This window comes from Passer montanus, unplaced genomic scaffold, assembly GCF_014805655.1.
Source record: "Passer montanus isolate IOZ18808 unplaced genomic scaffold, ASM1480565v1 scaffold2, whole genome shotgun sequence".
Classification (NCBI taxonomy): Eukaryota; Metazoa; Chordata; class Aves; order Passeriformes; family Passeridae; genus Passer; species Passer montanus.
The window spans coordinates 2,709,185-2,731,661 of record NW_024366591.1 but is presented as its reverse complement, the minus strand read 5'-3'; the positions used below and the strand labels follow the sequence as shown (position 1 = coordinate 2,731,661).

The 22,477-nt window shown below is 36.0% G+C and overlaps 1 protein-coding gene across 11 annotated transcripts in view; it reads left to right on the top strand.

Annotated features, from left to right (window-relative positions):
• Positions 1 to 22,477, top strand: part of SOX6 (SRY-box transcription factor 6) — a 375,549-nt gene that overhangs the window by 199,991 nt on the left and 153,081 nt on the right. For all 11 annotated transcript variants that reach the window (XM_039707456.1, XM_039707454.1, XM_039707455.1 and 8 more), the window contains one exon: positions 1,049 to 1,138. In XM_039707456.1, the coding sequence (XP_039563390.1) occupies positions 1,049 to 1,138 (90 nt within the window). The remainder of the gene's footprint in view (positions 1 to 1,048; positions 1,139 to 22,477) is intronic.

Here is a 22,477-nt window from a genome sequence, read left to right as displayed (position 1 = left end):
ATCCAATCTGGCCTTGAACACTGCTGGGGATGGGACATCCACAGCTTCTCTGGGCAGCCTGTGCCAGTGCCTCGTCACCCTCAGAGGAAACAATTTTCTGCTAATATCTACTCTAAAACTACTCTCTTTCAGTCTGAAGCCATTCTGTCACTGCATTCTCTTGTAAAAAATCTCTCTTTCTTGTAGGCTCCCTCCTTGGAGTCTTGTAGGCTCCCTTCATAAGAATTTCTATCTTAAAAATCACCTTTTCTAGGTATCTGCAGGGTTATCTATAATTTAGACATCAGAGCCAATTACTTTAATTTAGGAACTGAAAAAAAAGAATTTATTGGAGTCTGTTATGCTCAATATAAAATTTCATAGTGGGATTGGAGTCTGATCATAGGAAGCTCACTAGGGCCAATCTTTTACTTTCTCCTAAGTGTAATGACTTCAGTGACAGTTTTGCCTCCAGAAGGCCTCCCAGGCTGGGGCAAAGCCTTGAAATGCATTCTGAAGTTGATATGATGAAATCCTATCTTCTAATCATTGCATGTTGTTTATAGCCTACTGAGAAAATTTCTGATACTGTGAACATCGAATATGTAGAGTGCTTTCATGAATTCCATGGAGACATTATATGAATAACTTTTGCATTGACATGGGTATAAAAATGGGTTTCAGATGTCACTGTGTGCCAAATTTCCAAAAAAAGCTACTAAATCTTCATGTATAATTTCGAGTGTACAATCATTCTCAAATGAAAAAGACAGAATTCGTATATACATTGGCAATCTATGCATGTAAATTGGCAGTTAGCATGCATAAATCCTCAACCAAGTTTTTCTTTCAATTAGACCCTTGTTAAATCCATAGTAACTCCATTAACCCCAGGGGAATTACTTTGGATTTAAATTGCAGTTAAATAAGAACTCTGTTTGGCTGCAAGTTCTTTTCCTTTCTAAGCTATGGTTCGACTGGTACTGTGAGAACAGTCTTAAAATGAAGGTGGCACCTGTTTTCCTGTAAGAATGTTTCATAATTCTTTTTTTTTTTTTTTTTTTAATAGATTCATCCTGTATGGAAAAGCTACTTTCTAAAGACTGGAAGGAGAAGATGGAAAAATTAAACACAAGTGATCTCCTTGGAGAAATTAAAGGTATCTCACTAGATCAAAATTTAAATGTTTGCATATATTTTAAGAAAGGGATTGAGGATTTTTGAAATTTCAGAAAAAAATAATAGAAATAGCTGTCATGACTAGAGGGTGCCATTCTTTCCAGGCAACTCACCCTAGTTTTTAATGTTTATATTTGAAATGACTGATGAGTGTACGAAAAAAATGGAATATGTCACAATCACAATAGGCAGTATCAGGGATGTTATTCCAAACCACCAGGTTAGTTACATTAGTTCACTGACATCAGCCATATATCTCTGAGCAGAGAAAGAGGAAGAAATGCAGAGTTACCAGTACTTGGTACTGCTTCTTCCCAGTTGCACAAAACTGTGTGCAGAAATAGCTTTCTGATTATAAAGGGTGATAATTGTGCCATTGCTATTCTAAATCTTTGATTCAAAATTTAAAAAAAAATGTTTTTATTAATTCCTTTATCCAGAGAAAGAGCAGGTCTGGATACAATTTGGGACTTACTGAAATCAGTACAAAATTTGTTGTATATGTAGCCAATAATTTCCAGTATTCTCATTATTTCTTGAGCCAACATCCTAGGAAAAGTGAAATTCTCTTGACAATTAAGTACTAGGTAGAAAACTTGAAGTGTTTTTCCCCACCCGTCAATTCCTCCATGCATTTTCCTAGTGAAAAGAAATTCAGTGTTATTGATTAAGCAACAAATTTAGTGTGTGATTTTTTTGTGCTGTGAGAAGGGGTCATAAGGCATGTTTGAGGAGTACACAAAGTACTTAAGATTTATTTCTCTTTATTTGTATAATTTTGTTAAGTTGCAGCTACAAAGGTGTGGAAACAAAGTCATGTTCATCATATTAATATTTTCTTAAAATTCTTTAATGTAAAAAAAAATTATATATTCTATTTGATCAAAATTGATGCTTAGGGATTTAAATTTCCACTGGCGAAAATCAGGATAGTTCAAATTTTTTTTTATCATACAAGTGGATGAAAAATTGGCTCTTTTTAATAAGTCAGTTATAATTGGTTCCTTCAGGACCAAAAATCTGTTGGATTCTCCTGGTTTTTTTTGGCAGAATTATGACAATGCATATATGTTAGGCAGGTAAGAAATCCCATAGTAATATCAGTGACAGAAACATAGCATAGAATTTTGCAGGAACATGTTAAAATTGACTGCAATAAAATCCCCAAAAAATTATGTCTTGAAATCACAATCTATTTAAAGCCATATTGTCTCTTAATAGTGTGGAAAACATTGAATGCTAGTTGAATTATTATTGTCTATTAATTGCAAAATATAGCTGCTTAGTCTTTAAATAGAAACTACTTGAATGCTATTAGCGAATCAAATTTAAAAGAGGTGGCATCTCTAACAATGCAGAATAATGTTCTTTATCCTTTTATATGGCACAAAATGCTTTCTAATGACATCTCATTTATTGAAAAAGAAAGGTTTGTTTTTCTGGATGTACGTTGTTCCTCCTATTTTCTTAGCATATATGTTCTCTGCAGAGTGAGTGGGTAGAGTTCTTGCCTCTCATCCTTTTCTCATCTCCCTACAAAGCACTCTCACTCAGATTTGGAAGAATTCTCAACTACCTTTTCCAGGGGTATAGCCCATTAGGTGTGTAAAAAGGATCATCTGATTAGGCTCAGCAGATTTATGTGTTGCTAGTCCCTCAGTTAGTTTCCACAGCCCATTTCCTGAGTAACCTGTCCTTAAGTTGTCATAATATCTGCAATATTCATCCATGCTGCTCGTTGGCTTCCAGCAAGATGTGATGCTGAATCTTTACTACTGCAGCTGCAGTTAATTTTTTAAAAATAGAACCAACATGGAAGACAAAAAATGGTTGCTGTTATGTTGTGGTTTACACTTCAAACTTCTTGACAAAGGCATTAGTGTTGTTTTATAGAGGAAGAAAACTAGGTGCAGGGTTACATAGCTGGAGTAGGAACAGGCCTGAAGTTGGAAGCCTTTCCTTTGGACTCCCAAACCCATGATCTAACCACTGTCTCCAGGCTGGTTACTTCTGAGCCAATAAAACCACTGTTAACCCAACAGGCTGCTATTAACTCTTATTAGCATTTGTGTACCTTAAATCAGCTTAGAAGGGAAAAAAAAATCCACAAGCAAATAACAATATAGCACATGGCAACATGAAAACCTGATTACTTGAAGGGAAGCAAAGCAAAGTAGGGGAAGCAGTCTTTAAAATAAATCCTTTTGTTGTTCAAGGTGGTAGATTCCACAATCATAAAGTCCATTTTCATAGTGATGATTGAATTTCCAGCAAGGTAGCTGGCAGGGCTTTCTGAGATCTGAAAGAACTACATTCGAAAACCTATTGTCTTTGGGAAGTCAAATATATTTTTCCTCAATTTCCGTTAGATTCAAATTAATTTTGTTGAATTGAACTTGTGCAGAATTTCTGCTCATATTGCTGGAAGTCTAACTTAGAAACATGAAGTGATGTGGTAAAAATAAATAAATGAGTTCATTAGAGAAAAAAAAAAAAGTTAAGTATAAGAAAGGAAGGTGTGGTCCTTTGAGGAGCTGCTCTTTGCACTGACTGTTACTGGGAGTTGTTTATTTTAGAGAGAAGGCGTTGTTCTCACTAAGGATAACCTGGGCACATATTCTTCCTCTGTGTCTGCACAACCACAGCCCTCCCCCTTCAGTGAAAGACTAGCATCTTGGTTGTGGGAAGGCAGTTCACTAAGAATCAGTGCCAGAAAAAAGGATGAAAGCAGGAAAAAAAAATGTACCACTGACACAAACTGTTTCTATTCATGTTTGGGAAGCACACAGACAAGAAGAAGAGATAATTGGCTGAGAGAAACAAATAAAAACGGTATTTTCTTGCTTTACCTTCTATATTTAGAACACAATAGTGTTAATCAAGATATAATTATAAACTATATCTATTAATTCAGACAATAGAGGCCAATGCAAAAGTAACAAACAGTGAATAATTCATTTTTTCTCGGTGTGGGATTGTTCCTGCTCACAATTACTCTTGCATAGTGTGCCTCACTTGTAAAATTGCTTTTTCTGAGTTTCTTTATTAGGATTTCAGTTATTGATAATGGTCCAGATTCTTCCTTGAATTCCAGCCAAACAAGCCATTGACTTCAGGGAGGTTGCATGAAACTGAGGAGAATCTGGCAGAATGGTTTGTAGCCAAATTCCAGTGGTTAAATAAGTCTGCTTGTTCATTTGATATGTTTATAAATGAAACACATAGGTCAAGTCTTCAAAGGTCTCTGAAGTAGTTGACCTGGGTTAAATGCCTTGCTCACCTGGAAAAAAAGCCCCAGAGCTGTCTGTGCAAATAATTTGATTGTATGCTATTTGCCAGGGTGTGCGTGCAAATAGATTTATTTAAGGTATACAAGCAATTTGTTAGGCTTACATCTGGCTTTTGCAGTATTTTGTTGCTTTTGTATAAAAATTAGGATCAGGAAATACTTTTCATTCTAATTGTTGTTATTACATATTTGAATAAACAAAGCGAGGCAGGGCTCTTTTCTTTATTTCCAGATATTTGGGCACACAGAGCTCTGTCCTCACCCTCCCTCACTGCATGCATTTCTGTTGCTTGGTTATCTAGTTTTTCTTCAGCAGCCACAGCTAGGCAGAGTAGCATCATTTATCACTATACAGAGTCTGTTTTAAGTTTTCTGTTTCTGTTCCAAATATAAATCTCTGGAATAGCACGGTCTTGCATGCATCAGGCAGTTGTCCTACTGAAATAGCCCTCAATGGTCTTTCTCAGCATGCAGAGTCTTTGAAGATCAAATAAGAAAGGTCAGTCTTTAAGTAACTTAAGCAATGATGTTATCGTGAAAGGGTCAGAATTGGTCCTGCAGCCTCAGAGGAGAACGACTCCTGGGTCAGCAGCTCCTGTGTTGCAGGTTAGTCCTGTGCCTTCCACTGGTGGTGTTTACAGCTGGAACTCTCTGTGTTTATAGGCATTGTGACTTGAATGTCACATGCTGTCTTTGTACAGTAGGCGCTATTTTGGGGAGGTGAGTGATTGATGTCCATGTCTTTATCCAACACAGAGGGCTGATTCTATTATGCTTCTCGTGCTTATCCCATCTCCTTTTCTATTTGCTGCTTTAGTAATAAGAGTCTAAACCCCCTGTTTTGTGTGACATGTGAACATTTAATGGCCTCAAAATATTTGGGTAGGTGGGAGACAGAATTCTTCCTTCCTGGGAAAAGTTGAATTTAGTATAATGAAGCAACTTAACCCACCTGATTGTCCTCTTGTAAGATATCCAGAAATAATTTTGGAAAGGATGTTTGTCCCTGGTATGGGAACAGGAGAGACACAAGGAGGTGTTTTCTGGGAGCATTTTTTGTGTGTATTAATGACTGGAAGAGGACTGTGAAGCACAACTGTTTGAATCCAGTAATTTAACACTCTCCATTTCTGGAATAGTCTTGGAAAGAGTTGTGCATGAATGAATCCTTGAGAAAGTTGTGGTTTTTACAGTGAATTAATTTTTTTAAAAACATGCATGATTTACAAAACATTTTAAAATGTTATTTTTGCTTCTATTTTAGAAAATTTGTCTTCACAGATAAGCTTTCAGGTGTTTCTTGCTGCGCTATATCAAATGTGAAGTCCATTTTGAGGAAAATAAATCTGTTTTCCTTTAGTCCTGATCAACACTGTAGTCTGAATTTGTAGTAATTATTTTTCAGTATAATTGCTGAAAATTCTTTCTCATGAAGTCTAAGGGTATATAACAGTCTGCCTCATAAATATGTATAAATAAATATATATAAGCCTTATATCACAGAGGCACTCAGAGGTTTTTAATTATGTCACTTTGTATGGCTATAGACATTTCAAAGCTCTCCTTTGTGCTCTCTGTTATAAACATATTTTATTTCTTTTGAAGTCTGTGTGATATACATACTAGCAATTAAAAACCCAGCTCAGGCTTTGAGACACAAGGTCTTCTTAATTAAAACTCAAACAAAAGCTACAAGCAGAAGTCCCACTATATGATTAAGGTCTAAAGTGTTATGATACATTAGAATCATTGTTAACTGCTAGGATTTAAAAAATCAATACACAGGAAAAAGAATCAACTGGTTCCAATTAGTGAAACCAATGAAAACATTCAACAAAACAGCACAGCCCAGAACCCCAACAACCAAATCCTCAAGAAATTGGTCCTGATTAGGAGTATACCACAGGCTATAAAGGTTTCTCATAATGAATTTATTGCCATGATCCAATGAAGTGATAGATTCAGCTTTGTGTCACAGCTCTCCAGATCAGAGCAGTGCTTTTGTTTTGCCACAGCTCCAGCCATCAGCACTTTGTGAAACATGGTACAAGGGCTGTGCTTCCAGGTCTAACCTGACCTTCTAAATTAAGACATTTGAATGCTTGAATATTTCATAAGCACTTTCAACAGTTAATGTTTGCACGCCCTTTAGTCAAATTTGCTGGAAGAAGGTAATGAATTCCAAAAATAAAAACATTTTGTTTAAGCTTACCAAGCCCCATTGTATCTGTTTGTTATAGTCAAGATACCAGCACAATTAAATTAATCACCAGTGTGAAACACACTCAACCATATTTTCTTATGTCTTCTTTACTTATTTTTAAAAAATATTAAATATATTTCTTCAGATTCTGGATTTAAACAGACATGCCCCCAGTTGCACAGACAGGATAGTTCTTTGGAAGAGATTGAACTGCTCACTGTACATAGTGCTAGTGTTTAAATTATGTACATATAAGTCTTGGCAGGATTGAAGCTGTGTTTATCACATTAAAAAAAGCCAAACATTTTTGTTGCTCTAGTCTTTTGGTGAGAGGGTTGTATTTCAGTGCCACCTCTCACAATCATGCCTACTTCTAATGTTGAAAGTTAAGGACTGTTACCATTTCTAGTTCTTAAAACTCCAGACCAATAAATTACACTGTAATCAATCTTTCACATAAATCAAGTTTTCCATATTGTTGAATATATTTTATAAAAAGCATCAAGCAGGATGCATGGCCTTTAGTTCCAGGCACACAATGATTTTTTTACTTACCACAATCACAGAAATCTATATGTTTTTTACCTTATCAGTGTATATTTCTAAGCTTAACTATTCAGAGGTCAGTGTATGAACTCTGTACTACACTGAAATAAATATGACAGCCCACTTATATTCTGGGTTTTGTGAAATGTGTCCCAAATAATGTAGTAAGAAATAGTATCAAGTATTCGTGGGAAAAAGCAACAAGATGGATAATGATGCTAATAATATGGAACTGAAACAGCAATACATTTCTTTTGCACATTACAACAGACTGCCTTCTGCAATGTGATCCATTCTGTACTTTTACAATTAGTGACAAGGAAATGTACAGTATTAAAATGTGTTTATATTCAAGTGCTGTCTAATTTTATTGTTAGCAGAAAAGAGATTGCCTATAAACTAAAAAGTGCAAGTCAGTTTTCTCCACTTTTTCCACCAAAAAAACTGCTATTTTCCTCTGTTGAGAGGTTGTTTTGGTGGGATGTATATATATATATGTATATATATATATTTTCAATGTATCAGTCATGGCTTTCTGTAATAAATACAGAACCTTTAAATGCAGTAGAAAGGCTTTGATATTGAAGAATGTATCACTGCTTGGACCTTAGCACCTTCTCCTCTGAAAGTGGCTCTCAGTGACAAATTTACTTTTGACTCTTAGTCCCAGCTTAGTTGCCAGTGAAGTTTCTTACCTTTAGCAAAATAAAACTTCTACTGAAGACAAATATACAACATCTTATGGAAAAGTAAATGTATATGTACGAGTTTGCACTGCTAAAACAAAAGTGGAAACTGTATTTCTTGTATTTCATCATGCTGCAGTGCCTTTGACTTTTTGTTGCTTTTTGTTACAAAGTCAAATTTAAACAAATTGATGACGGTCAGCATTTATCTAGAAAAATACATATAGGCACAATACAGAAAGGACTGGAATTTTATAGTCAATTTGGATGTTGTGGAAACCTCCAGATGTAGTTTTATCAGTCTTTTGTAATTAGTGTTTCATATGCAGGGAACTTTTATTGCCATATAAAGAACACAATGTCCTGCAGCATTCTGTCCCTGGACACTGTTCAACCTGTGGAAGGGTGTAAGGAAAGGGCAAACATACACTAATATTTCCTCAGCATACTCTTCCAATTTCCCACAAAATATGATTAATGACTTGCTTGATTCAGAGGTGGTAATTCAGATTTAATGACCCTTGATAGAATTATCATCTATGAACATGTCTGACCACTTTTGAACCCTTTAACAGGCAGCTGCAAAGTCTGTGGGGATAAGCTCAGCAGTTAGCAATATGGTGTATATTTGCACCTAGTACCTTGCAGGTGTCCCTAGATCTTAGAATGAGCTGTTCTCTGCTCATCTCCTCTGTTACACAATGCTCTGTCACTTCACCAGGTTGAAAAGTAAAAATATATTTATTTATATGAAAGCTGTTCTGCACTTTGGCCAATCTCCTCAGCCTTCTCTTCTGTGGCTAATTTGGGAAGAAACCCCTTGCATAAAATATAACTTTCTGAGCAACATCAAACTTTGGCACTGAATAATGAGAACCTTTGTGGCATTCCTTTTCACTTTCTGTTTTAAACTCTGTTTCTGAACAGAAAGTTGTGTCTTGAAGTGGGATCTTGATGTGTGGATAGTCTGTGGTAATGAGAATGTCCCGATGATATCAGAGATATCAGATTCTGTTTTTTTCTTAAGAGATACGTAAAATACCTTACAGGGAACTTAACAAATTGAGGCAAGTCAGGAATGTCATCTGTAAGACTCAAGGCACGTAACATTAGTATTGAGGAAAAATGAAGCAGGAGCACATTCAGTAACTCCCCTGCAACTGATAATAGCAAGAACATAATGTGCAACCTGACACAGCCACTGCCTCAAAAGCCTAAGCTCAATGAGGAATAGAAGAAGAAATACAAGAAGGGTTGTCCTTGTCCCCTCTGAACAAGTTGACCTTTCAGAAGAGGTTAATTATCAGTGTTTCTTTCCAAGATCTCTTGATTTGTTTAACTGTGTCACCTCACTTAGGATCTGACCAATGACATCTGACAGTTTACTGCCAAAGGGCAAATCTAGCCAAACTGGGCTCATTTTCCTTGTTTTCACCTCCTCCTACCAACATTAAAGTCATTTCAGGCTAATCATGATTCCCTTGCTCCAGTCAGGTCATTCACAATACTGTCCACTTATTTGGTGAATGAATTGATATCAATTCACTATGTCCCTTCTGTTCCCCCCTCAAATATTTATGGTGGATTAAAGTAAATAATTTATCTATTTTCCATCGCAATGATTTTTTTGTGTTGTTTTGGCATGATTTGCCAATAGAGAAAATTTTCAAAACCACTATAAAGATGAAATCCCACCAATCAATTAATACCAATATATGAATTTTAAAGAAAATAGAAAGATGTATTGAAATAATTTCCATAGCAATTTGTCTGAACTGAGGAAACACAAATCTATGAAGGATGTAGCCTGCCCTGATCCTATGAATTCATTGTAGGTATTACTCTCTGTGATGATAATATCAATGGATTTATAGCCAGGCAGCTTGATCAAAACTGGATCTTTGTCATTAGCTCTCACACTGAAATCATATTATTATGAACATACTTTTCTTACTCTTTTTTATTTAAATTGCTGTTAGTTTAACCCACATATCCTAATATTTACCTTAGTCTGTATCGATATATTTTAACAAAGTTTAATATTAGACATATTTTCATAATTGTTCGTGAAGGGTTATCCAAGATTAAGCTGAGACTTGTTCTTATGCTGCTTAAAATTTGTTGCCCCATAGATAGCAGTAATGAGAGGCTAACACACTCATGTTGGGAATGAATCCTCATGTCTATTAAGATTTGTTTGAACAGGTTTCCATCACAACAGGTGCACAATTACTTTATGAGTAAAATATTATCAGCCTTCCAAATTAGCCAGGGCAAAATGCAAGTTGTCTGATTAAATAATCAAACCCAATACTTAAAATGCACTTGATTTCCACAGGAATTTTAAGATGCTAAGTCCCAGTCTATCAGTGGAACTGTGATTGTTTCCAGCATGCAAGTAGCAGCTTGTAGAGTATCCTGTTTGGTATGTTTTACATAATTCCCCCTACATTATACAACACAAAACCACTAAAAAAGCGTATAATAACGGGTTTTACTTCTAGTAAAACAATTTTAATCTTCCAATGAAGGTATTATATTGTGCATTAAAATCTGAAAAAAAAAAGTGGGCCTCTAACGGAAAATAGTTTGAAAGTGTTCTGCATTCAATTAGGAGGCACAAAGTTTGGAAATACAAAACCCAATGTTCTTTTAAAATAATTTAGTTTATGAAGAGGGAGGGACTAGAGAAAAGTCCTGTGAGTCTGAAGTGCAGCTTGCAGTGTGGAGATCACACGTGTCACCAGTTACTGAATAGCTTAGTAAACACTAACTCAGAGACCCAAGAAATGAGTCAAATCTGAAACAGTAGATTCACCACAAAGGAGAAACCTAGCAGTGCAGCTATCAGGCACAGATTATGCACAGGTAACTGTTTGTCTTCATATCTGAATCTGTTTGTCAATCAAGGAATGCTATGAATCAGGAGATGGGATCTCAAATACAAAACCACAAAGTCAGAGACAGCATCTGGAGGAGCTCCAAGCCACAAAAATTAGGGAAGAAACACAGAGGGAACAAAAACTGTAAATGCTTGCATGGATTCTGCCTCTATATACATTGAATTTAAATAATTGTGTTGATACATCAGTAATAATAATTGCTGATAAAAATTATAGTCCTTATTTTGGGCAGCAATATGTTTTACTAAATGTGAAATTAAAGGCAATTTGTATTAATTAGGGATAATATGAAAGTATGTAAGCGGTTGACATTTCCGACATTTTTAAACACACTACTATGTGTGAAGATAGATCTTTTGCATTTGTTTTGGCTTGGAAATACTGTGGATTGATATATGCCCCCGAAGTATTCTGTTGACATAAGATCCCAGTTCTAACCCCTGAGATCAGAAAATTATTTATAGTTCACTGTAGTTTGAAATTTAATTATGGGATTTGATCTTTGATGTAACTGTTTAGTAGACAGTTGTAGTTCTCCCTGAAAGCTGGAGTACACCCTTAGTACAGATACTAAATCAAAATCTTCTAATTGCAGGTGGCACACTCAGATTGCAAGATTTAAGAAGTCAGCGTAGTGTATACAGATATTTTACGTAGGCTTACACAAATAAGTTGTTCTAAATGTGGGGAAATTTACAAACATCAAATCTCAACTGGTAGCCTCAAAAGAACAGGCTTATTAAGGAAGCTCAATGAAATTGGCATAGCTGTTCTGTGGTTTAGTTTTTCCAGATTCCGTAAGAATTGTAGAGTGCCTATTGGCTTCTAATTTAGTTTTACCTTCAATCCTTGCCTCTGGTGCCAGGACACATTTCCTGGGATTCTGCAAGAGTCACAGGATGACTGTGGATATTTTTTTCAGGGGATGTAGAAAGTAGAGGTTTTCTACTTCAGGATGTATATCTGGTTTTGTTGCTGTTGTTGCTTTCTTCCCCTCGCAGGGATTATACAGTGTAGTTTTGTGCCTCTCAGACTTCAGCCAAGGACAGGGTGCCCACTTATGAAGGATAAGGCTTGTCCTAAAAAGAAATACTTAATCCTATCAGGTTAAGGTCTGCCACTTTTCAAGACAGCAGTGATAGACAAAGGCACATTGTTTCTCTGCATACTCAGAAAACACATCCCACCATCAGACAGATATCAGTACTTGGTGCTAAGAGTGGGACACAGTGAAAATTCTCCCTCTGCTGACCTGGAAAAACCACAGTCAGTCTCTACACATAGCTAAAGTTCAGTTAACTTAATAGCTAGGTGATCTTCTTCTCCCACTTTGCCTCTTTCTGTCCTCTTCCATGTGTATTGTACTCAAAACCACTGAGAAAAACTCTTTTCTGAGCCATAGTTGCAACTACTGAAGAGTGCTATGGTGATCAGTAGCAAATAACCCATGTCAGAATATAGGTGTTAATTGCTCATCAGCTGAATCTGCCATAAAAAATTCACATGAGGATGTCTATGTCTGTGTAAAATATTCAGATATATTGAACACCTAAATTAATATAAAGTTCAAGTTTGGAAGTGAGGGAAAACTGAAGATTGATATATTGAAAATGAATGGTTTTTAACGAAACAGTCTTCACAAAAGACAAAATCATTCTTCCAAAAGGCTCACTCCAACACTCACAGCATGACTGGATGGGGCCTTGAGCAGCCTGGTCTAGTGGAAGTTATCCCTGCCCATGGCAGAGGGGCTGGAATGGGAAGATCTCTGAGGTCCCTTCCAGCCCAAGCTATTCCATGTTTCTGTGACCTGCTAAAGGAGAGCACTGCTCCTCACTTCTCAAAGTCAGATCATGCAGACCAGCTGGCATCACCATTTCCAAGGCTGAGACTGCAGCTCCTGTTCAAAATGATAACATTCACAGGCTCAGTTCTCAAAGAGTTCATTTTCTGTGGTTCAAGAATTCAAGATATATGTGTTTAATGTTCTTGATTGACAGCTAGAAGATAGGAAATGGTTAAAAGTTACTGTGAGAATTAGAAGGTTAGTTGGTAAACTAGGCAATGTTTTTGCCATCTGTACCTATTCAGGCTTTTAGAGGCTTAGATAGAGGCTTAGTAGTGCTATTTTTTGTCAGTGTTAGCTATGTCATAGCAGGTGCAGTGTTGTCAAGTTGGTTAAGCAACTGAGGGTTACTTCATTTTAAACCAAATTAATAACTAATGCAATAATGAGTTCTTGACTTTTTTTTTTTTTTTTGCATAGGGAGAGAAATGTGAGAGAATGTGTGAGAGTGTTGCCTTATAAATGCATTTTAATGTATCCTCTAGCATTCATTCATCCTCTTATACAGGCTGGTTGTTGTATGCAGAGTTCTGTCTATATATGTTGAGTCCATGATAGAGCTGAAGCTGCAGGCTTTCCTTTATTGCAGGCTGCTGATGTCCCTTAAATGCAGGACATTTAAGGTACTCCAGAGCAGAAAAACTTTATCTTTGCTATGGAATATTGAGCTAATGCTCCAAGGAGGAAATTGAACATTTGTAAGTGAATGCAGTCCATGCCCCTTGGAAGTTACCAAAGTGATGAGTTCTAGAAAGTGCTATCTAAATATCCCAAGTCCTCCAGCAGTCCTTCAACAATATTTTTATTATATTTCTCTTTATTTCAATACCCTGAAACAGCAAAATATATTGATGGTTATACTTTAGAAGTTACTGTAAGGATGTGGTTGAAAAGTATTTCGTTCTAAGTTTATTACCTATGTGAAACTCAAAGTGAGTAACTTCAAGTTTTGACCAAAACCTGTGAGCTCTATGCCCAAGGTGTACAGACCATCACACAGATCCAGGTTCTCATGTTCACTAGTTGGTGTGGCACAACAGAAATGTAAATAAGGCTACTTCTGTGTTAAAGAAAGACAGTTGGCTGACCCATAGGTGTGAATTTCCATAGGGGGAAAACAAATCTTAATTAAAAAAAGTCATCCAGTACTGTATTTGAAGGGATAAAATTGTTACAAAAGAACTCAGAGAAAAAAATAGGAGATCTTTGGCATAAAGGGGAAAAAACAACAAAATACCCATTTGATTACAGGAGTAATCATAAATGCAGATAGAGGAATGAGGAAGAACAGGGCAAAATTATGCTTTTGCACTGATATTATCTGACTCTGAATAATTTCCAGGGATTTCCAGATCCTGGTGGGGTTTGTGTATTTTGAATCAGTCAAATAGATTCCTCTTCCCTCTTCCAAATACCTGCCCACTCTGCCCTTGAACCTATACAAAGCTTTGAGTCAGCAGCAGCATTTAGATTCCATGGCTGTAGTGTCATGTGGGGGAAGAGCCACATGAAGATCAAGTTAATTGAAAACTTTAAAAGTAGTATTATGTGATTTACACACATTTATTTCATTTTTCAAAATAGTTTAAGATGTCATCCGAGTCAATGGGTCTTAGATGCTTCAAACGCTTTTGAAAACATGACCATAGGTGTGTTTGCAATAGTGAGAGGCCTAAATCTCTTAAAAAACCTGGCCCAGAGACACCTAAATCTGAGAAACCCTTTGGAAATGTACCTGAGACTTTTGCAGGTGCAAAGTGATTGAAATTTTGATTTAAAATGTATAGAGAGGGAATATCTACAAAATACATTGCTTAAGCTCAAAATTATTTTGCAGCCACAAGTATCCTTCATATGAGTTGACATTTTTTCAGCATCATAGTTACACTGAAGTAACTTCTGAGAAACACCTCAGAAACATTGCATTGAGTTGCAACAGGTGTGTTCTTCCAGACCAAAAAAAATATTAAAATAGGATAAATCAAAAGAAAATTATTAACTTTCAAAACCAATTGAGAGTAGTCTCAATTGGTTTTGAAAATCTGTTTTCCCTGCTTCTGCTGCTTCTTTGAGTTTTTTGTTTGAGTGTCTTACTAGGAAGGAAAAATAATGTTGCAGTTGTGGTTGCTGTGGAAATAAAATAATGAAAATGCAACCTGGACAGTATTAAGTTGTGTTAAGGAGAAAGAAACAATTAGAAGATCCTGATTTCTTTAATATATCCTGGGTCTATTTGTAATATATTGAATTAGAATGCTGTTATAGTGGAATTCAAAACCTCTTGGTATGTTTCCTACATATTCCCACTGCTTCAAGACTTATTGTGAATCATTGTAACACTGTGCTTAAAGTTTTGCTTAATCCCTGCCTTTGAATATTGGATTATATTAAGACTTTTGAGCAGGCAGTGTTTATGTTTATTTTCTGAGTGATCCTCTTTCAGTGGTAGAATACCTATGAAAGCACAAAAAAACCCCCATGATACCATTCTGGGCTGGGACTCTGAAGAACTTAATTACCAAAGACTCTGTAGCAGAGGGCTGTGTTAAATGTTTTGGTTTGTGATCAACTAGGTACACAATTAAATTGAATTAAGGAAAGTTCTGACTGCACTTTTAGTCGCTTCTGAGAATCATCTGGCTAAACACACTCATGCTTGTGGTTAGAGTGTAATTATTCCAGAACACTCCTGGAATATGTGTGGAACTGCAGTCTGTAAATGCAGGCCACCCCCTTTGTACTCTGGTTAATGTGATTTAGAAGATTTTTCTCTAGTTAGAAATCTTGCCTGAAAATGTTGTAGTGTATTTACAGGAGCACAACAAGCTGGTCATAGAATTCTAATTTGCTCTGGATCGCATTATTTTAATTATTTATTTATAAAATGGACCCTCAGGGAATGAGGGCATAGTTTACTTGTTTGGTTTTTGTTTCTCATACCCATTCAGCAATGTTGTGGTTATTTCAAAAGACATATGATAATTCTTATTTGTAGAGTTAATAGGCTCTGCTGAATTTTTCTTACAGATTGTTAGGTTGTGTGCAGCAGATAAGTAGCACTTTCAATTTATAACTCTTTGATTATGAACTAAATTTAAAATAATATTCAGATTTACAAGCCTAAAGCTGCCACCTAATGCCATTATTAATGAACATATCAATGGACTTCTTTCAAAGCCCACTGAAATGAGTGTAAATCCTTTAACTCACTTCTCTGGGCACATACTAAATGTATAAAATTTTGTTGCTTTTCCATACATATCAAAGGCTTTTGACTAAATTGTCTCTTCTCAGATGAGGTAGGAAGTTTCTTCTTTACAGCTTCTGTGATAGACAGGCTATGCTAATGTCCTTGTTTTGCAATAAACTTTGCTTCTTCATTACTTATCACCAGAGGCAATAAAAATCTTCAGAGGCAAATATAAGTTTTTCATTGATATACTTGTTTGTATTTGTAAGACATGAAAGATGAACATGTAATTAAGATCAAAATTAAAATTTATATTTAAAGTATATAAATCTTGCAGTACTAATACTCCTCATATTTATATTTAGACATTTCTGAGTCGTGTAGCTAATAATTACTAACTAAGAACTCATGGAAGTAACTTATTTAACAAGATATAAAAAGTAACTGCAAGACATCAGAAGTCAGAGTACATTTCACAGGGGCACATCTCCTCTCCTGTGTATATTGTGCATTCTGGATGCAGCAGAAGAAATGCATTTGGGTTACAATTTTCAGTGTAGGAAAAGAGGCAAGGCTCCTGGAGTGTTCTGGTGTGTTATCCTCAGTGTTACCATTATGGCAAATTATCCCAAATAATTGAATCCTAACATGTAGATCAATTGCCTTTTAATAGGAAAGCTGCAGTGGCACCTATGGAAAAGATTTCTACCCTTCTTGCACCCACAGAGAAAAAACCCAATTCCTGTCCTTATTCTCCTAGCCCTTCCTGGCACACAGCTGGGTCAGCTCCACTGCATTGTGCTCCTCAAAACTGGATTAGCCCCCAGGAGGACACAGTGAGGAGATGTGGGTTTTTCTTTTTCCCAACTGATTTTCTCATGTCCATCTGCAGAATTATACACCAAAGCCCCATGAAGTTCAACTGCTCCCTTTTCTTGCCATCACCCTATGGATGCACTTGTAGACATTAAAGTGTAAAGTGCTCCTCACTGTTTAAAGAGAAGAATCATATTATTTCTGCAAATACTGTGGCAAAGAGCAGGAAAAAAAAAATTAAGCCCTCCTTTTCTGTACCTTGCTCTTTAAAATTGAAAACTTAATTAAAAATATAATTATTTTTTTTTTAACCTTTCATTATTAATCCATAGTTTAGACAATGGAGAAGACTGAAAAAAACCCAAACAAGAGCTTGTTTTACATCATGAACCTTTTTTAATGAAAGTAAAATAATCAGCTAGAGAAATCACAAGTAACTAGCTCCTGTTAGGTAAGGAAATTAATGTCATCTAATTCATATGAACTGTACTCATCAGATGAGACATTAAGAGAACTTCCTCTAAACTCAGCTTCCTTCCAGCCACTTTTATGCATGTACATATACAATTCTCTTTCCAGAATAAGATTAGATAGCACAGATATTCACTTTATCCCTGTGATTGAAGATACAAGTTTTAATTGGAGAGCTCTTCCTTCTAAATAAGTGCTTTTTTGCACTTGCATGAGAAGAAATACTAGTTTTAAAAAAATGAAAAATTGTATAGATTTTGAAATTCTATCATGTTTACAAAATGAAAAATATAAGATTAATAGCACCCAGAAATCACTTAATGTTTAAATTGAATATGGAAAAAAAATTTGCTTTTATGCAGCTGTGTGTTGTTAGGATAGAACAATCAATGAAATGGAGCAATTTCAAAATCAGTCCTGAATTCTCCATCTAAATTTCTTTCTTCAGCAAACTCCCAATCTTTTCATGTTACTTGATAAGATCCTACTTATTCCAGACTGTCATCAATTGTGACTCTCAACACTGTAATTCCAAAGAATACACTACCTATGATTGTATATAAGCAAAAGAAAGTCAAGAAAATCTCATTTCACATCTAAAAGAGGATGTTACAAAAATTATCTTTCCACATATTTTATTGCAGTGTTTTTTATGAATATTAGAGATGGGTTAGCAGTCATATTCAATCCTCCCCATTAAGGCACAGCTGCAAATATTAGGAAAAAAATATTTTTTTCTTTTTTTCTGGAAAGGAAATGTAGGCATTTTTTATTGAATCCAAACATCTAAAAAATTGCTTAATTTAATTAAGGTAAAGTGAGACTACTAGTGCATCAGAACTTAATTCAGCAAATGTTAGGAATCAGAAGAAAACAATAAAAATGGAAAAAATTATCCAGAAAACAAAATTATATTTAGGAAAAAATGCTGTTGTGTTGGAATTCCTTGGAAGCCGTTGTAAAATGTTGGGCAGTATTTCTCTGTGTAAGCACTGCATTCTCAGTTTTATATCTGTAGTTTCACATTATACTATGAACAGCTCATGGAGGGAGTTTAATAAGAAAGTGCATTTGAAATGTCTAACTAAGTACACAGTTTTTTATGCCAAATTATGCTGTAAGGAAACATCAGTCTCAGACCTAAACCTGGTATTTTACTGATGTTTCTACATGCCTAATACAGTGAGTTTTCTAGAAGCTGAGGTGAGGTTTTTTGCCTTCTGTTTGACAAGTCTACTATTTTTTCTTCTATAATTAGAAAATTTAAGTAAAACTAATGAAAGTATCCCTGCATTTTGGGTCAGGTTTAGAGATAAAATAATAGGGAAGGTGAACTACTGGCTTCTCTTAGTGTTTGTGGGAAAATGGGGATCAGTTCTCATGCCATTTGTAAATACAATGTGTTTCTGTTGAAGGTTTTGACCTATGTGCATGTGTAGGTAATCTACAAGAGAGAATTAGACCTGCTGAATTGATAATTCCAGTGTAATAAAGAAACAACCATCATTATATTTACTGTGGGACTTGATTTTTCTGATATTTAACATTTGTGTCCCATTATCAGAAGGAAAAACTTAAGATATATCCATTTCTCTGTGAGACTTCCCCTGTTTTGCTACGTGACAACTTAAATCCTTGCAGGACTATTGGGTTGAAGTTAGTTTCACAGCTCTTGCAGACGAGAAAATTAAAGGATTTAACGTTTAAACCATGTTTATGACTCTGGTCTTCTGGAGGAAGACATTTTGATCTGCTAGCTTTGCCTATGCTTAATGTGTGTTCTGATATGGAAAACAAAACCCATCTTGTGCTTTTTTCACTTACCACATTAATGCCCCCAAGAAAAGCTCGTAAGCATCATCACATGGGATGTTTGTACAGATATGGTTCCAATGCTGGAAGTTTATTCCCACTATGATATTTGAGCATTTCTGCTGTTTTTATTAGCACAGCTCCTGATATATCATTTTGGATTTTTCTAGAGAAGAGGAACTGGTGCATAAGTAAATGATGGTTAGATTACTTTATTTATTTTTAATATTGTTTTTGTTTCTTTTTCCCCTAATATACTGTTTCTATCTGTTATGTGGCCCACAAGTATAGTTTGTAATCTTTGCTGTTGCCGTCCTCAGCATAACATCCTCCTCCCTTTCCCCCTCCATGATCTAGGGAAGAATATGTGTGTTCTGATATGGAAAACAAAACCAATCTTGTGCTTTTTTCACTTGCCACATTAATGACCCCAAGAAAAGCTGGTAAGCATCATCCACATGGGGTGTTTGTACAGAGATGGTTCCAATGCTGGAAGTTTATTCCTACTATGACATTTGAGTATTTCTGCTGTTCTTATTAGCACAGCTCCTGATATATCATTGTGGATTTTTCTACAGAAGGGGAACTGGTGCATAAGTAAATGACGGTTAGATAATTTTTTTTTTAATATTGTTTTTGTTTTTTTTTTTTTTCCTAATATACTGTTTCTATCTGTTATGTGGCCCACAAGTATAGTTGGTAATCTTTGCTGTTGCCATGCACAGCATAACATCCTCCTTCCTTTCCCCCTCCATGATCTAGGGAAGAAATGTCATCTGTATTTAAATGGGAAAATCTGAAGCTGAAGGTCAGGATATTTTTTCAGCTCTCAAGTCCTGAATGAGTGCCTTAAATGGATAGGCCATCTTTATTTTCATTTGTATATATATTTTTTTTACTTTCAAAGCATTGGAACCAAGTATTGGAATCAATAATAATATTAATCATGTGAACTTTGCTCTCTAACACCACCATTTTAATTTTATTTTCATATGCTATGCCCTGGGTTACAGTCTACTCAGTTAACAAAACAAAATTGTTCATTTTTCTCTTTATCTCATATTTTAGTGTTTGTATCACAGATTACTCACAGCCTGTGGCCTCTACTGTATCCTTATTCTCTAACTCAACAGAAACAGCTTGGCTATGAGTTTTTAGTTGAAATGTACAATATGCATTTCTCTGTGATATCCAGCAATATCACATTTTTACTATATAGACTCTGAACAGTTCATATTGAATATATATGAAGCTTTTCTAAACCTAAAGCACTAAACCATTTGCAACTGAATCTCTACTTCCTGCTGAAAAACCCTAGAAATAATATATTCAAAAACTCATTATCTTCCCTCCATGTGCACATGTATGAATTAACACTTAGTGTGTACTTTTAATATAATTTAGAGTATAAGTTTACAATTTCTTCTGCATTTGGGAGAAATTCTAAGAAATGAGCCAAAGTGGGTTTTATTACATATTTAACTTTTTTAAATAGAAGGCAATAGTAAAATAAAATTGTATCTGTGAGATAGTAACAAAATCTCTAAACATATTTGAAGTCCTCTAAGGCTTATGTCAGACAGAGTTCTTCTTTTCATGTGTGTGAAAGGAAGTAAGGAGTCTGAGAGATTTGCTGGAATTCTGCTTTTTGCTGGGCACTGGTTTGGAGGAGGGGGAGGTCGAAGCTCTGGCTAACATCACATTCTTTCCTGCATTCCTGACATGGATTACATTTTAGGACTCAACTGTAGATTCACCACACTGCTAAAAATGGTGCAAAGTTTCATTGTGCTGATCCATGAACTGAGTAGGAACTTAGTCCAAAGCTTTGCCTGGCACCCTGCTTTGACAGCTTTGGGGCTGTTTGAGAGAAACCTGGGAGCAGTTTCTGTGGGTCCAGTCGCTGCAGTGTTTTTATTTTGAGTGTATTAGTTTACTTTGATTGGAACTGCTGTGAAAAGCAGTCAAGGGAGAACACCTTTGAATGTAAGATATTGCTCAGGAAACACGTGAGAATTGCTAAGAATCCATGCAAGAGCAAAAAGTCCAGTGAATGTGTGAGAGAAACAAAAAAGTTACTTGGAGGAGTATTCTGAAGGTACAAGATTTGCTGGAAATACTATGGCAGGTAAACCTGCCCCAGGTGATGGCAAATCTTTAGGGGAAATATTCAGCTGGATTACTATAGACATTCTTGTGACTTGTCCTTAATGCAGAAGAAGTGGTTCTGTGATGTTTGAAGAAGGAATAAATCCATCAAATTCTTTTGAGGAGGGAAAGAACAACCGAGCAGGACACTTTAGGTGGTTGGATGGGGCTCGATTGAACGTGAATAATCTGAGGTGCCTGTGAGGGCACTTGTGCCCAGCTCAGTGTCAGGCAGAGATCTGGAGCTGTGGAATGGATGAGAGCCTTGGGATGAGCCAAGCCCAAGGGCAGTGGGTGCAGGAGCCCAGTGCTGGCTGTGAGCTCAGCTCAGCCAAACCAGGGAGGTGCCTGTGGGACCCTGTCCTGGCCCTTACCTGTGTGTGGGCAAAGTGATGTGTGACAATGAAGGGTTATCATGGCCTCACTGAGTTGATTCCATGTTCACTCAGCTATTTGGCTGTTTTTTGGCTAATCCAAGAAAGGCAGGACCATGATAAGTACAGGATTTTTTTCAAAAGTCTGCTGTTTTGCAAATCATAGGAGTTTCAAATTGCTTTCACCTAAGAAATTGCTGCAACATGTGAGTTTTAGCATATATGGAATTAGGAGAAAACTTCTGGGTTATCAGTAAAGCATTTTCATCCTCCTCATAAAGTATAACTAGTTTAAACTCTTTTTTCTTTTTCAAAATCTGACATACTTTTCTCTACAGATTATTTTCTGTAGTTCTTAATATTAATTCCTGTTACTGTCTGTGGACATATGGTAATAAAATTGCCTTGCTCAAAGCTGAAAATGCAGAATCATTTTGAGACATAAGGGAGGGGAGGGATCTTACACCTTCCCAAGAGAAGCAATCCGGTGTGTTTTGCATGCTGGACATGTTTGCTGTGCTGCTTTCTGCACTGGGATGCTACAAAGCACAATGGGAGCATTTATAAAACTTTTTATTGACTAAGGACGGGACACTAGCATATGGGAACACCAACAATTGCTAACTGATCATGAAATAAAGAAATTCCAGTATTCTAGTGTTATAAAAAGAAGGGGGAAAAAAAAAAGTCATTCAGAACTTAGTCATATTGGTTCAGCTGTTGTAACCAAAGACTGATAAGATAATAGAGGTCTTTGTGGCTGTTTTCTACTGAAATGCTTTATCTTTATGATACACTTGGGGCCCTTTAGAGTGGAAGCTTTTTAAACTGCTGCTGGAGTTAGAACTCAAATTAGATGCTGTTGCAATGGCAAGGGGGCTCCTTAGTCAGGCAGCCCTCACAAAGTGACTTTTATCTCCGAAGCCCTTCCATTAGATTGTTACTTTCTTCTGTTTTTCCTGTTTATTTTTGTTGACTTTTGCTGCCCTATTTTGTGGCATTTAGAAGGTGACCCAATCAAGAAAGGGTAAATGC